This window comes from Elephantulus edwardii, unplaced genomic scaffold (assembly GCF_000299155.1).
Source record: "Elephantulus edwardii isolate Elephantulus edwardi_28Jun2011 unplaced genomic scaffold, EleEdw1.0 scaffold00061, whole genome shotgun sequence".
In the NCBI taxonomy this organism is placed as follows: Eukaryota; Metazoa; Chordata; class Mammalia; order Macroscelidea; family Macroscelididae; genus Elephantulus; species Elephantulus edwardii.
In genome coordinates this window covers 8,131,806-8,146,553 of record NW_006399811.1, presented here as the reverse complement: position 1 = coordinate 8,146,553, position 14,748 = coordinate 8,131,806, and the positions used below count along the sequence as shown (strand labels likewise).

The window sequence follows — 14,748 nt, the reverse complement described above, 5'->3', positions numbered from 1 at the left end:
CTTTTTACCCTGTTGGAGAAGTTTTTGAATGTGTATAGGGATTTGATTCTTAGAAGGTCCCATTCATCTATTTTATTTTCTCCTGGTTGTAGGTTTTTCAGAATACTTGGAAGACTGCTTATGTTGTGGACTAGAACTTCTAGCATTCTTTTAACCTTTTCTTTAATGAAGATTATAGTCCTTGGTTTTAGTCTTAGGTCCATAATCCACCTTGAATTGGTTTTTGTATATGGAGTGAGGTGTGGATCTTGCTTGAATCTTCTGCAGATAGTTTTCCAATTTTGCCAGCACCATTTGTTAAAAAGGCTGTCGTTTCCCCACTTACCTGATATCATCTCCTTGTCAAAAATCAGTTAATCATAGATAGATGGGCTGATCTCGGGTTTTCAGTTCTATTCCATTGATCTATTTGTCTGTCATTGTACCAGTACCATACTGTCTTAACCACCAGAGCAGTGCAGTAGGATTTGAAATCAGGGAGTGAAATACCTCCTACCTTTCTTCTACTTTTAAGGAGTGCTTTGCTTATTCAGGGCTTCTTTCCATTCCAAATGAAACAAGATTGCCTTTTCCATCTCCTTGAAGAACAAACTAGTATTTTGAATTGTGTCTTCACCATGCAGCTCTGTGACTGAATTATGTTAGCATTACTGAGCATTTTGTAAGTTGACATTAATAATGTCTGCCTTTCAGGATTGTAAGTAATGATATTATAAATCATAATATAACCGCTAATGTATATAAAGTGCCTGATACATGTTTTCCATAAATGGTAGCTTTTACTGCAGTCATACCATAGAGAAAGTTATAATTTGTTTAAGTCATCTTTAGTTTGCATGGAAACCTGACACAGACTAGCGTGTGAGCAAGAATATGGAAGCCCCTCAGTGAGATGACTACACAAAAGCTACAACAGTGGGCTGGAGCACACCAATGGTTGTAGGACCAGCAGTGTTTTGTTCTTTTGTACATAGAAAAGGTCACTATGAGTCAGAGCTGACATGACAGCAGCAGACAAGTTCAAAAGCACTTTTGAATTTTAATATTTGCTGTGTACAAGATACAGTGATTAATACAAAATACTGATAATTGTCTAATACAGAAAGATCTCTGGTAGCCAAATGGTGAAAAATTCTGCTGCAATCCCAAAGGCACGCAGTTCAAATCCAGCAGCTGCCCCGTGAAAGGTAGATGAGCAGTCTTCTCCTATGTGATTTACTGCCTCTGAAAACCCAGTGGATGGTCAGCCATGGAGTCACTTTTGACTTGAAGGCATACAACAACAGAAAAACAAAAACCTGTCTTTGTAGAGAATCTTAACTGAAAATGACTTGGGGGTGGGGGGGAAGAAAGAAAATTACTTCTGAAATGCAAATACCTTAGTATTATCTTAGAGAAACTATTGTTAGGTGCTAGGGAGTCTGTTTTTACTCATAGTTACTCGATAAAGCAGAACAAAACATTGCCTGTTCCTCTTTTCATTCACTGTTGTAGCTGTTGTTCCAACCCATCTTGGATTTTCCCCCCTGTTGTTGTTATGTGCCATCGAGTTGCCTATGACTCTTAGTGATCCTGTGTATAACAGCCCTAAACCCTGCTCAGTCCTGTGCCAGTCTTATTGTCTCTGACACACCTACCCCCTTTATCCCAGTCACTAAATCAATCCACCTCCTCAAGGGTCTTCTCTCCTTTGCTGTCCCTCCATCCTCCCAAGCGTGATGTCCCTCTCCAAAGACTTTCCTTGCAACATGTCCAAAGTATGTCAGACGAAGTTTCAGAATCCTTGCCTCCAAAGAACAGCCTTGTTTAAGCCTTTCCAGGATGAACCTGTTCATTCTCTTAACAGTATATTCAGTACTCTTCTGCAGCACCACAGCTCAAAAGCATCAATTCTCCTATCCTCCCTAGTCATTGGCCAGCTCTCTGATGCATAGCAAGTACTTGCAAGGACCATGGCATGTATCAGGTGCACCTTCATCTCCAGACTGACATCATTGCTCTTTAGTACTTTAGAGAGGTCTCTGACAGCAGACTTTCCCAATGCAATAGTTTTTAAAATAACGACTTGGGTGAAAATTAACAGAGCTTTTGCTTTTCCATTCAATAATTCAAACAGATTTTGTTTTGTGATGTTGATTGCATTTCCAACCTGTGACAGCACTTTTTGCTACATCTTCACTTTTAGTAATATTTCCCTTCATCCTTCTATCCTGTCCTTTTCTGCCTACTGATCTTGCTCCAGTTTCACCTTTTTAAGAAAGTGCTAGATTGCTACTTTCCATATTGGTTTTATCATTGTACATTCTTAACAGCTGTGTATGAGGCTTATAATACCATACCCTTGCCAGCATTTGTTGTTTACTATGTTGTTGAACTTTGCTATTGTTGCTGTAGTGAGATGTTATCTCTTATGCTGAATGAAATAAATGAACATATACAGTATAAAACCATTGTTGCAAAAAGCTAAAGAAAGGTTTATATACAGAGAGACTCATTTTAGTATGGCTGCCAGGGAGAAGTAGAAAATTAATTAATGGATAATAAACACTTGAAGAGAGCTCTGGTAGCTAGTAGTAAGGAGCTGCACTGCCAACCAAAGTCACACTGTCTGAATTCACCAGATGCTCTGCAAGAAAAAGATGGGCAGTCTCCTCCTATTTTCCTTCAATAAGGATTACATCTCAACATAAAGAAAACAAAAATCCTCACCACTGGACCGATAGACAACATCATGATACATGGAGAAAAGATTGAAATTGTCAACAATTTCATCTGACTTGGATCCACAGTCAATACCCTTGGTACTAGTCAGGAGACACTAGTCAGGAGATAGGGAGATATATAGCATTGAGGAAAGTCTTCAGTCAGAGACCTTTCCAAAGTCCTGAAGAGCAATGAAATAATTCTCCTGAACCTAGCCCCAGTCTTTCCAGTCACCTGCTCTGCTTCTGAGAGTTGGACAATGACTAAGAATGACAGTGGATGCATTTGAGTTGTGGTGTTGGAACAGAGTTCAGAATATCCCATGGACTGCCAAAAGAGCAAACAGATATGTCTTGGAGAAAGTACAGCCAAATGTTTCTTGGAGACAGATAGTGAAGCTTCATCCCACATATTTTAGACATGTTGTTAGGAAAGGCTATTCCTTGAAAAGGGAAATCATGCTTGGAAAGGTGGAGGGTCAGCAAATTAGAGCAAAACCCTCAGTGAGATGGACTGCTACAGTGTCAGTGGCAAGGGACTCAAATGTGTCGAGTATGATAAGGATGACACAGGATAGGAACTCTGTTGTGGTACTTGACTCAACAGCACTTAATGACAACGAACACCTATTAAGATCAGTAAAGGGGGGGAGCTCTGGTGGCCTAGTGGCAAGGAGCTGCAACTACAATCCCAGAGGTGCACGGTTCGAATCCACCAGATGCTCTGCCAGGGAAGGAGGGACAATCTCCTCCTGTACCAGTCAGATCTGATTTGACGGTACACGCACACAAAAAAATTAAAAAAAAAAAAGGTCAGTAAAGGGAAAAAATGGATAAATGGTCAGACATTGTGTGTATTGTAACTATTTTGAAACAAAATGTGCATTGTTAATAAGTGATTAAGAAAAATATGTTGTTATATGCTGTCAAGTCCATTACAACTCAGTGACCCTGTGAACAGAAAGTGAAGAGATTCAAGTCTGGCCCTACCAACGTTCAAATCTTTATTTCAGCAATAATTCCTTAATTAATGGACATATACTCCTTAATAAAAGATTGTTATATATGGCTAAACACATGTATATAAATTATTGATTGAGTTTTAAGAAAGAAATAAAAGCAAATCTTATCACTCTTATGCTGTTTGGGTCTTAGGAATCCTGACATTTAAAACAAAAATTTAAATCCAATAAATCTGGTTTACCCTTGTACTGAGAAAAATCTGTTGACTGAATTCTTGTCAAATTCTACATTTTACATTACAGGAATTGTTGGGTTATATTTTAGTCATAAGCCACAAAGTTGCTTTAAGGGTATGTATGAGAAAACATCTTTTAGAATAAGCTAAGAAAATGACTCTGTAAAAACAGATGAAGAGTGTTATCGTGGTTATTTCTGGGTGATAGAAATTGCCTTTACTTGACAATAAATCTGGGAAGAGATAGGAAGTATTTCACCTATATTTTTTTTTACTGAACTGGTGGACTGGTTGACCTTTTGATTAGCAGAGCAATACAGAAAGCACCTACTAGAGCTCTTTCAATTAATATTAAGTAGAGAAACATTTTTATGTATAAAATACATATAAATATTATTTGGCTAATGATGGTTCTTCAAGATGTATCATATATAAGCACTAAAATGTATTGAAGATTTATAAAGATTATAGAAACTTTTTACTATATAGCTTTGAAAGCAATGAATACTAAAATTTCAGGGGGTCTATTGAAAATTATCTCAGGCAAGGTTCAGATCTGGTGATCTTTAGGTCACTTTGAGTCAAAGGCATCGAACAGTAACACTCTTTGGTTAACACTCTTTTCCTGTTTTTACTGATTGCTTTTTATATGCTCTTTTTGTACGGGCTCTAAATATTAGAGTCCATCAAGGCTTAGTTCTTGATCCTGAACGATTGTGTGTAAGGACATCATGCTAGAATAGGTCCAGGGTCATAGAAAGAGAGTACGACCCCAACAAGATGAATTGACACAGTGGTATTAACAGTGGGCTCAAACATATCAGAGACCGTTCGGATGGCACAGGACAGGGCAAAGTTCTGATCTGTTGTTCATGGGGTCACTATGAGTTGTAGCTGACTCAGTGTCACCTAACAATCATTCCATTGTACGAAAGTACCATAGTTGGTTCATTAGTCCGTTGAAGGGCATATAGGTGGTTTCTAGATGGGAGCAGTTATGAACAGACCTCCTATAAATATTAATGTATAGGTTTTATGTGAACATAAGTTTTCATTTCTCCATGGCAAATTCCCAGGAGTAAGATTGTTGGATTATATTGTAAGTTTATGTTGTACTTTTTTTAAGAGTGGCTGTGCCTTTTTGCATTCTCCTCTACAGTGTGTAAGAGTTTCAGATGGACCACATCCTCATCAGCACTGGGCCTTCTCAGTATCTTTTATGTTGGCCCTTGTAATAGGTGTGTAGTGGATCTTGTTTTAACTTGCCTTTTGTTAATGGCTGCTAGTACTGAGCATCTTGTCATTAATATATCCTATCCAGGCAAAATAGATGGATACCTATTCCACTCTTTTCATGCTTTTCAGTTTGAAAGTCCTCTATTTGGATGCTAACTTCTTTGTTGGATTTGTAATTTGCAAATATTTCCTCTCAAATCTATAACTTGTCAAATCTGTAACTTGTTCATTCTTTTACCTGTATCCTTTACAGAGCAAAATTAGTTTTTATTTTTGTTTTTCACCTTTTAAGGTTTTTTTTAACCTTTTAAGTTTTTTAAACTATTTTGTTGAATAATAATTTATATTCCATAAAATATTTACTTTATATAATTTAATGATATAGAGTACAGTCAATACTACAATCCAGTTACTGCCACACAAAAAATTCCTTAGTGAGTCAGCATTCCCACCCCCAGCCTCAGATAATAATTAATATGCATTCAGTTTCTCTATATTTTCTTTCTAGACATTTCATGTGAATGAAGGTTTCTTTCACACAATATATTTTTAAAATAGCTTTATTGAGAGATAATTCAGACAATAAAGTTCACCCACTTGAAGCATATTTAAAGTTCTTTGAACCAACAACACAGTCTAAGCTAAAAACATTTTATATATTACTTGTTTATTTTTATGTGCCATTGAGTCAGAACCAACTCAAAGCTGGCCCTCCAGCAGGTCTTCAGAGGCAGTAAACAGCATATGAGGCAATTGGCTGTGTCTTTGTGTAGATTTTCTAGTGCATTATAGAAGGACAGTCATTCATGTTACTGTAGATGGAATGTGGAAACCTTAGTTGTATATATAGTTTTCTATTTTTATGTTGTATTTGTCATTTATCACATTTAGATGCTTAAAAGACCCACAAGTGTTACTTTTCAAACTTGTACTCAAGCTCTGATGGCAGTCTGTAGGAAGTTGTGCTAACCTGAAGGCAGCACCTCTTGGAGTGAAATAATGTTTGCTGCTTCAAAGAAAAAAGATGACACAATATCTGTTTTCAGTGGCTGAATTTGAGCTTTTTTTAAAAACCTGAATTTAAGAAAATAGAAACCACCAGTGTGACCACTTCTCTATATTTAAACCTCATCTGAGGAGATTGGTGGTGGTCATAGTACTCAATATGATGTACCAATATTGTTTAATTAAATATACCCACATTTAGTGAGCCAGTACTTTTCTGGTTATCAGTGCATGGTATTACAAAATCATGTATGCATGAAACATTCATTCAAGTATATGATAGATGAATTTTAATGTGACAGAGTATGAAAATTTATGTTATTTTGTAGTCTACAAACTAACTTTTAATAAATTATCATTTATTGAGGTTTATAGTAATAATGAAGGATATCTGTAATAATCTGAAACTCAACCCCAGTGCCACTGCATTGATTCTACCTCCCAGTGGCCTTGAGTGGGAGAAGGATAACCAGTCTCCTCCCATGTAATTTACTGTCTCTGAAATATAGTAAATAATGCATGTAAGTTGAACCTCTACTGTTAACACCACAGAGCGAAGTGACCAGGAAACCATGAAGTAATCCACGAAATAATCATTACCCAGACCCTGCCACCCTATGATCCAAAAAAAGTAAATCTGGTCAAGGCTGTCATTTTATGGAGAACACAGAAGTGAAATTAACATATAAACTATATATACAAAAGGGTTGCAGTTAGCAAAAATCAGACTATGGGAAAGAAACTAGAGATTCACTGAACCAGTTTCAACAGATAAATTATGAAATGCATTAAAACAGAAAGGGGGTGTGGGAAGAGAGGAAGAAAACCAATGATTAATGAGAATTAAGAGACATACCAACTAGTATTACTATAGACCTGATTTGAAACCTATTCAGGCAATCATTAGAAAAAAAAAGATTTTAAACATTTGTGAGACACTTGGAAATTTGAATATTGGTTGGATATTTTATATTGGTTGAATATTTTAAACTTTTTTATTTATTTACTTTTAGGATGTTTAATTTTAAGGAAATTTTGTGTTCGTTTTTAGGTGTTAGGAGGATGTGTGTGTGTGATTTTTAAAATAGTCCTTATATTTTTTCCCCCCCTCATTATGACCTGTTTTCTAACTCATAGGTCATTGGGTCTGATTCAACTTGATGGCAGGGAGGTTTTATTGAAATATTTTAGAGAAGAACCCTTTCAGCACAGTGGGCTAACACATGGCTGCTAACCCAAAGGTCTGAAGTTCAAACCCACTAGTTGCTCTATGTGAGAAAGATTTGAGTCTACTTCCATAACTCTATGGGACCATTCTAGTCTGTCTTGTGAGTCAGAATTGACTTGATGACAACAGGTTTTCTTTTTTGTTATATTTTAAAGATGTCTACTTACAGATGGCACATAACAACAATGCTTAAGATGTCTTGGAATTGTTTGGAATAAATCTGGGAGGGGACGGAGTAGGCAGGGTGTTGTTGTTGTTGTTGTTGTTATGTGCTGTTGAGTAGCCTGCAATTCAAGCAACCCTATATACAACAGCTTTGAAACCTGCCCTGTCCTGAGCCGGTCTGACTGATTACAACACACTTACCCCCATTGCCCTAGTTACTGTATCAGTCCATTTCATCTGAGATCTTCCAAGCGGGATGTCTTTCTCCAAGGACTGGACCCTTTTGGCCACATACTCAAAATATGGGAGATGGAGCTGCAAAATCCATACCTCCAAGGAGAAAGTTGGTTTCAACCTCTCCAAGACTGATCCATTTGTTTTCTTGGTGGTCCATGGTATGTTCAAGACTCTTCTCCAGCACAACTCAAAGGCATTGATTATTCTTCTGTCATCCTTTAGTCACTGTCCAGCTCTCTGATGCATAGCAAGTAACTACAAAGACCATGGCCTGAATCAGGTAGGTACACGTTAGTCTCTAGTGTGACATCATTGCTTCTCAGTACTCTAAAGAGGTCCCTGACAGCAGATTTTCTCAGTTTGATTCATCTTTTGATTTCCTGACTGCTGGTGCCAAGAGTGTTAATCAGGGAGCTGAGCAAGCTAAAATTGTTAACAACCTCAGTCTCTTCTCCATCTATCATGGTGCTACCAGTTGGCCCAGTGGTGAAAATCTTCTCTTGATGTTGAGTTTCAATCCATATTGAATATGACAGTCCTTGACCTTCTGCAGGCAAGAGTTTCGGGTCCTCTCAGTTTGTTTCAGCAAGCAGAGTTATTACGTCAACTGCATAATGTAGGTTGCTGGTAAGTCTTCCTCCAAACCTGATGCCACAATCCTCCTCATAAAGCCTAGCCTCCCAAATTATTTGTTCTTTATATAGACTGAAAAAGTATAGAGACAGGATGCATCCTTGACGCATTCCTTTTGAACCATGCAGTGTATACTTGCTCTGTTCTGAGGACTGCTTCCTGATCTAAGTTTCACATGAGCATAAACAAGTGTTCAGGGGTTCTCATTCTTCTCAAGGATAGCCACAATTTATTGTGGTTCATACAGTCAGATGCCTTTGCATAGTAAATGAAACACTGATAGGCAGTCCTCTGGTACTCTTTGCTTTTTGCTGAGATGCATCTGACATAACTGATAATGTCTCTAGTGCCACAACCTCTTCTCAACCCACCTTGTATTTTTGGTAGTTCTTCTGATGTACTGTGTTGTTGTTATGTGCCGTCGAGTTGCTTGCGACTCATAGCAGCCCTAAACTCCGCTCTGTCCTGTGCCAATCGCACCATCTCCGATACACCCATCCCAATTGCCCCAGTCACTGAATCAATCCACCTCATAGAGGGCCTTCCCCTCCTGCGCTGTCCCTCAAGCATGATGTCCCTCTCCAAGGACCGGTCCCTCCTTACAACATGTCCGAAGTATGTTAGACGGAGCCTCAGAATCCTTGCCTCCAAGGAGCCACCTGGTTTGACCCTTTCCAGGATGAATCTGTTTTCCTAGCAGTCCATAGTACCCTCAATACTCTTCTCCAGCACCACAGCTCAAAGGCATCAATTCTCCTTCTATCCTCCTTAGTCATTGTCTAGCTCTCTGATGCATAACAAGTGATTGCAAAGACCATGGCATGTATCAGACGCACCTTAGTCTCCAGAGACACATCATTGCTCTCTAGTACTTTGGAGAGGTCCCTAACAACAGACTTTCCCATCACAATATGTCTTTTAATTTACTGGCTACTGGTGCCGAGAGTGTTGACTGTGAAGCCAAGCAAACTAAAGCTGTGAACAATCTCAATCTCATCACCATCCATCCTGATGCTGCCAATTGGCCCAGTGGTGAGAATCTTTGTCTTCTTGATATTGAGCCTCAATCCATATTGTAGGCTGCAGTCCTTGACCCTCTGCAGCAAACATTTCAGGTCCTCCTCACTTTCTGCAAGCAGGGTTGTGTCATCTGCATAACGCAGATTGTTGATAGATCTTCCACCAATGGTGACCCCACATTCCTCCTCATAGAGCCCAGCCTCCTGGATAATCTGTTCTGCATACAGGTTGAAAAAGTATGGCGATAGGACACATCCCTGGTGCAAAAAACAACAACAAAATAACAAAACCCCAAGTATTTAAAATTAAAAATGTATTTATATGGCTGATGTACTGTAGATAAAGTAAAATTTTCCACTAGCAGAATAGATGTTGTGTTTGTCAGAAACTTTTATGCCCATGTTTTATTGGGGGAAATGTTGAGATTTTTCTTCTTTAAATAGTTTTTTGTGATGATAGATAACACTGATTGATTTTCAAACATCAAAAGCAATTTTGTATCTGTGAAATAAACTTCACGAGGTCGTGGTACATATTTTTTAATATTTTTAAAAAGTAAAGCTGAGAGTGTGTGGAAAGAGAAGGCCGATCTATCCAGAGCACTTGGGACCCTTTTTCTGTATTCCCAGTAGATGGCAGTGTCAGGGAGGCTTGGGATTCTCCTGTCTGGTTGTAACATGGCAGAAATTGAAAATGTAACCAGTAATCACTGGTACCTCATTTAACATACTTGTTGATACCAAATAATATGATAAAAAATCTAGAAATGCCTAAAATGTATAGATTATAGAGATCCTTGTCCTGGATTATTTTTGTTGGTTTTTTAAAAAACAAGTTAGATATATTTGTTTGGAATTCTGAGCTGTTAGTTGAGGTTACATTTAGTCATGTAACTGTTGCTTTCTCCATGAGGTTGACAATAACTGACTTTTTAAAGGTTAATTGAAAGTATAAGCTTTCTTTTTAAAGACTAGTGCACTCATCAAGCCATCCTCATAGTAGCCATTCACATTATAATTTTATATTTCCATTTTATGAAGACCATCCTGCGGGGCAGTCTCTTCACAGTGCGATTTACTGCCTCTGAAAACCCTCTGTAATATCAGCGATGGATTAGCTCAACTCGATGACATATAACACCATCCTGCTGTCCTGGCATTTTACCTTGCTACCTTGATTGACTTAAAACTGTGTCTGGTACCTTGTAGATAATGAGACTAACTACTCTTTGATTCAAATGGTAAATCAAAGAGTAGTTAGTCTCAGCTACAGAGTAACAAACACATTTTCTAAATTTTTTATAGATTTTATCACTAATATGATAAACTCTATTAAAAAAAATGTCAAGAAGACAAAAGATTCTCACCACTGGACCAACTGGCAGCATCAGGATGGATGGTGAAGAGATTGAGGTTGTTCACAACTTTAGTCTGCTTGGCTCCACCGTCAACACTCTTGGCAACAGTAGCCAGGAAAGTAAAAAACATATTGCGATGGGAGAGTATGCTGTTACGGACCTCCCCAGGGTACTGAAGAGCAATGACGTCCCTTTGGAGACTAAGGTGTGTCTGATACAGGCTATGGTCTTTGCAATCACTTGTTATCCATCAGAGAGTTGGACAATGACTAGGGAGGATAGAAGGAAAATTGATGCCTTTAAGCTGGGGCGCTGGAGAAGAGTATTGTATGTTCCATGGACTGCCAAGAAAGCAAACAGATTCATCCTGGAGAGGGTTAAACCAGGCTGCTCCTTGGAGGCAAGGATTCTGAGGCTCCATCTATCATACTTTGGACATGTTGTAAGGAGGGAAAGGTCCTTGGAGAGGGACATCATGCTTGGGAGGGTGGAGGGACAGCGCACGAGGGGAAGACCCTCTATGAGGTGGATTGATTCAGTGACTGGAGTAATCGGGATGGGTGTGTCAGAGGCAATGCGATTGGCACAGGATAGGGCAGAGTTTAGGGCTGTTGTACATAGGGTCACTATGAGTCTCAAGAAACTCGATGGTACATAACAACAACAACATCACTAATATCATCATTACACATTTTACTAGATTAATTTTCACAAAGTACTCATATTTTGGTTTTTAGGTTTTATTTAACCTTGTTTCTTCTGTTTATTAAAGATTAAATTTTTAATTTTTTTTTCTCTTATTAATTCTTTTTATTCATTAGTTTTCATATCAATTCACCATTTAAACTAGATACTGCAAGCTGTATCAGCTAGCTTCTAATTTGGACATGGCACCAATATTTCTCATACAACTGGACGAAGGACCACATATTCCTGGCTATTCCATTGGGCAGGCTCTGTGTGCTTCTTTGGATTCAACAGTCATGATCTTGTTTGAGATGAGCATGTGAACATAGGGCCAGATTTTGTTAGTCTCCATCCCAGAAAACTGATGGAGCACGCTTAACATTCAGAAGTATTAACTGCTATCAAGCCAGGTTTATAGCCTTCATTATTCAGCCAAAATATTAGCAAAAGCATTCATGTTCTGGCTTCTGTACTTATGAATCAGAGTGTAACTATTTCTTTGACTTTGGGTTTGTGGTTTCTTAAACTAATTTAAGTGACGTAAAAGATGACTCTTACTAGGCGTTTCCTTACTTTTAGAAGTGTATTAGCTCTTTATTGTAAACAAGTTTCTCCAAGGAAACTTTTTTCTGTGGAAACTTTATTCATTTCATCATCTACTTAAGAATGAAATCCCAGCTTGTGTACTGATTCCTGCATGTCTTGTTATGAACAATTTGTTACTTATGTGTGGATATTTTTTTTATTTTTATTTTTAAAATATTTCTGACGTTTTTGAAGTGCCTCTTTTCTGACTCAGTCTTCTGGTAATTATTAGCCATTTGCCATTAGACCACTCACTCTCCAGTTACTTTTAGAGGTTGTGAAGGTTTGCCTTTCAGTTGGTTCCTCCTGGCCACTGGAGAGCATGAGTCAGTGTCACGTGCATGTGGTGTTACTTGTCAGACAATGGAATGCTAAGACTTCCTCTTTGCATAGAACAGTTTGAGTTTTGTACTGCTGGAAGAACTATGGTCCTTGGGACAGTCCTGCTTCCCTCTAATAGTTATGGCAGAGATCAGGACATACCCTTTTGCTGCCTGTGTGGTGAAACCTCAGAATCTACTTTACCCAACTTGACAGGTAAGGTTCAAAGCTAATGGCTTGAGGAGGGTAAATAACCATAATAATCAAATGTGAACGAAGATTTCAAACATTTAATCTTTATCTGCTACTGTTACCATCATTGATGATCAGTGAAAAGTTCATTAGCGCATTTTAGCTTTGGTATTTCATAGTAAAATCTTAGTAAATACTTGTAGATTAAAAATAACAATATATAATATTTTATATGATGTTACAATGAATAAAGCATGATATGAAGAACTGAAGTGATAGAGAATAACTTGTGTAACTACTTCATATGGCTTTTGAAAGATGTGCTAATGAGTGTTTGTATCTTGAATATAGCTAAAGAAAAATTCTTTCAAATTAAAGTAATTGACAATGCCTAAACAGAAAATTTTGTATATTTCTCTCCAATAAATTTTAAGTAATAAAACAAAAAGTTTTTGAATAACTAATTGCTTAAAAATGGCTTTTAATGAAAATAAACATTAAATTTAAGAATTTTTTCTGAATTTTAGTTTGATATTTTCATTACTCAGGTTTTAATCTTTTAAACCTTGGTAATTTACTTTTCACAAGCTGCTATTTCTGTATATTTTGCCTTTTTTTTCTTTGTAAATAAATAGACCTTTGAATGGTCATAATGTATTTCTGCTGAGACTGCTAACGCTATAAATAAAAACCAAAATCTCCTACTAGCTGATTTTAAGTCTCTGAGCTACTTCTGTCGTGGTAATTAACGAGAGATTAACTAGCTGTCTAAGAACTGGAATATACAAAGATTAACTTGCTGTCTGAGGTCTGGAATATACATAGTATAAGCATCACAATGAGAAAAGAAAACAAAAAACCACCGTTCCCAGCCTACACAATTGCATTTAGGCAGGCAAGGTACTTGTGAATCATCCAGACGTGTCTGTCTGAAGCCTGTGAGGAAAGTGCTTGGGATCTTCCCATTAAAGGCTTCTCTGTTTTACTCTCTCTCCAAGGAGGAGGTGGAGGGTGGAGAAGTGAGGAGTTTGTTTCCTTGGAAAAAAAATTCCTTTTGTTTTATCCTGGTGGGAAGATTGGTGCTCAAATGGATATCCTGTGTAGACTGATTGTACAGGAAATTGACCTTCCGTACTACAAGAACAAAGGAGAGAGTGGGAATAAGGAAGGAAGGAAATAAGTGTTTTGACCAAAATACCATAAAATCTGAGATGGGAAGCAGGGTGGGTGTTGTTAGGTACCACCTGTGGATTCCAGTACATAGCTATAGCTAGCCTGTATGAAAGAACTAAACACTGCCTGGACCTGGGCCATCTTCACAATTATTGTGATGTTCGAAGCCATATTATTGTTGTAGTCATTATGCCAGTCTGTCTCTTGAAGGTCTTCGTCTTCTTTGCCTCCCCTCTGCCACCACCACCACCACTACCAAGCATGATGCCTTGTAGTGTTTGGTCTCTTTTGATAATATATCTGAAAAACAAGAGCTTCCTGGCTATATTTGTTCCAAGAAACATTTGTTTGTTTTCTGACATCTCTGATATATTTAGTATTTTTAAACATCATATGTCAAATATATGGATAATTCTTCTATCTTACTTATTAATTTTCCAGCTTTTGTACACACATGAGGGATTTGAAAATACCACGGCTTGAGTCAGGCATACTTTAATCCTCAGAGTTAAAGGGGGAAGTAGGGGGAAAAAAGGATTGTTTTCCAAATTGTGAACCTTTTAGTAACTTGGCCTCAAAAATAACTATCCTGTATTTATTACTTTGTATATTTGAGAAGTTGTTTGGACTGTGAATATTTTTAAATGTAGGTACAATTAAACTGTAGATCTTATTCTGTTTCTTCCTTTTTTTTCTCATAACTTGGTTTTCAAGAAGCTGACTTGCCTTTATACTTGATGGAATTCCTTCCCAATGCAAATAAACATACAATAGATGTGTCCTTAGACAGTGACAGTCTGTGCTTTACTGCCATCAGTGTAAAATTCCTGCTTGACTAAATGTAATGCTTTTTCTTCTCTGACACTTTACCTGACTTCAGATAATTTTTTCTATTCTGTTTTATTTTAGCATCCTTCTTGAGTGTATCAGTAGCTGTATACACTCATGTATAGCAGTGGGAGTTCATTCATTCAATAAATATCCTGGGAAGAAAACGGGGAAAAAATCC

The 14,748-nt window shown here is 37.6% G+C and overlaps 1 protein-coding gene across 7 annotated transcripts in view; it reads left to right on the top strand.

Annotated features, from left to right (window-relative positions):
* The window catches only part of ABL2 (c-abl oncogene 2, non-receptor tyrosine kinase), a 189,413-nt gene that overhangs the window by 139,527 nt on the left and 35,138 nt on the right, over positions 1-14,748 (top strand). For 2 of the 7 annotated variants that reach the window (XM_006887723.1, XM_006887728.1), the window contains exon 1: positions 12,476-12,590. The exons of 4 other annotated variants lie outside the window; for them this stretch is intronic. In XM_006887723.1, coding sequence (XP_006887785.1) covers positions 12,479-12,590 — 112 coding nt within the window. In that variant the 5' untranslated portion in view covers positions 12,476-12,478. Of the gene's footprint in view, positions 1-12,475; positions 12,591-14,748 lie in introns of those variants that run through there. One more of the 7 variants, XM_006887727.1, reaches the window with a different exon arrangement.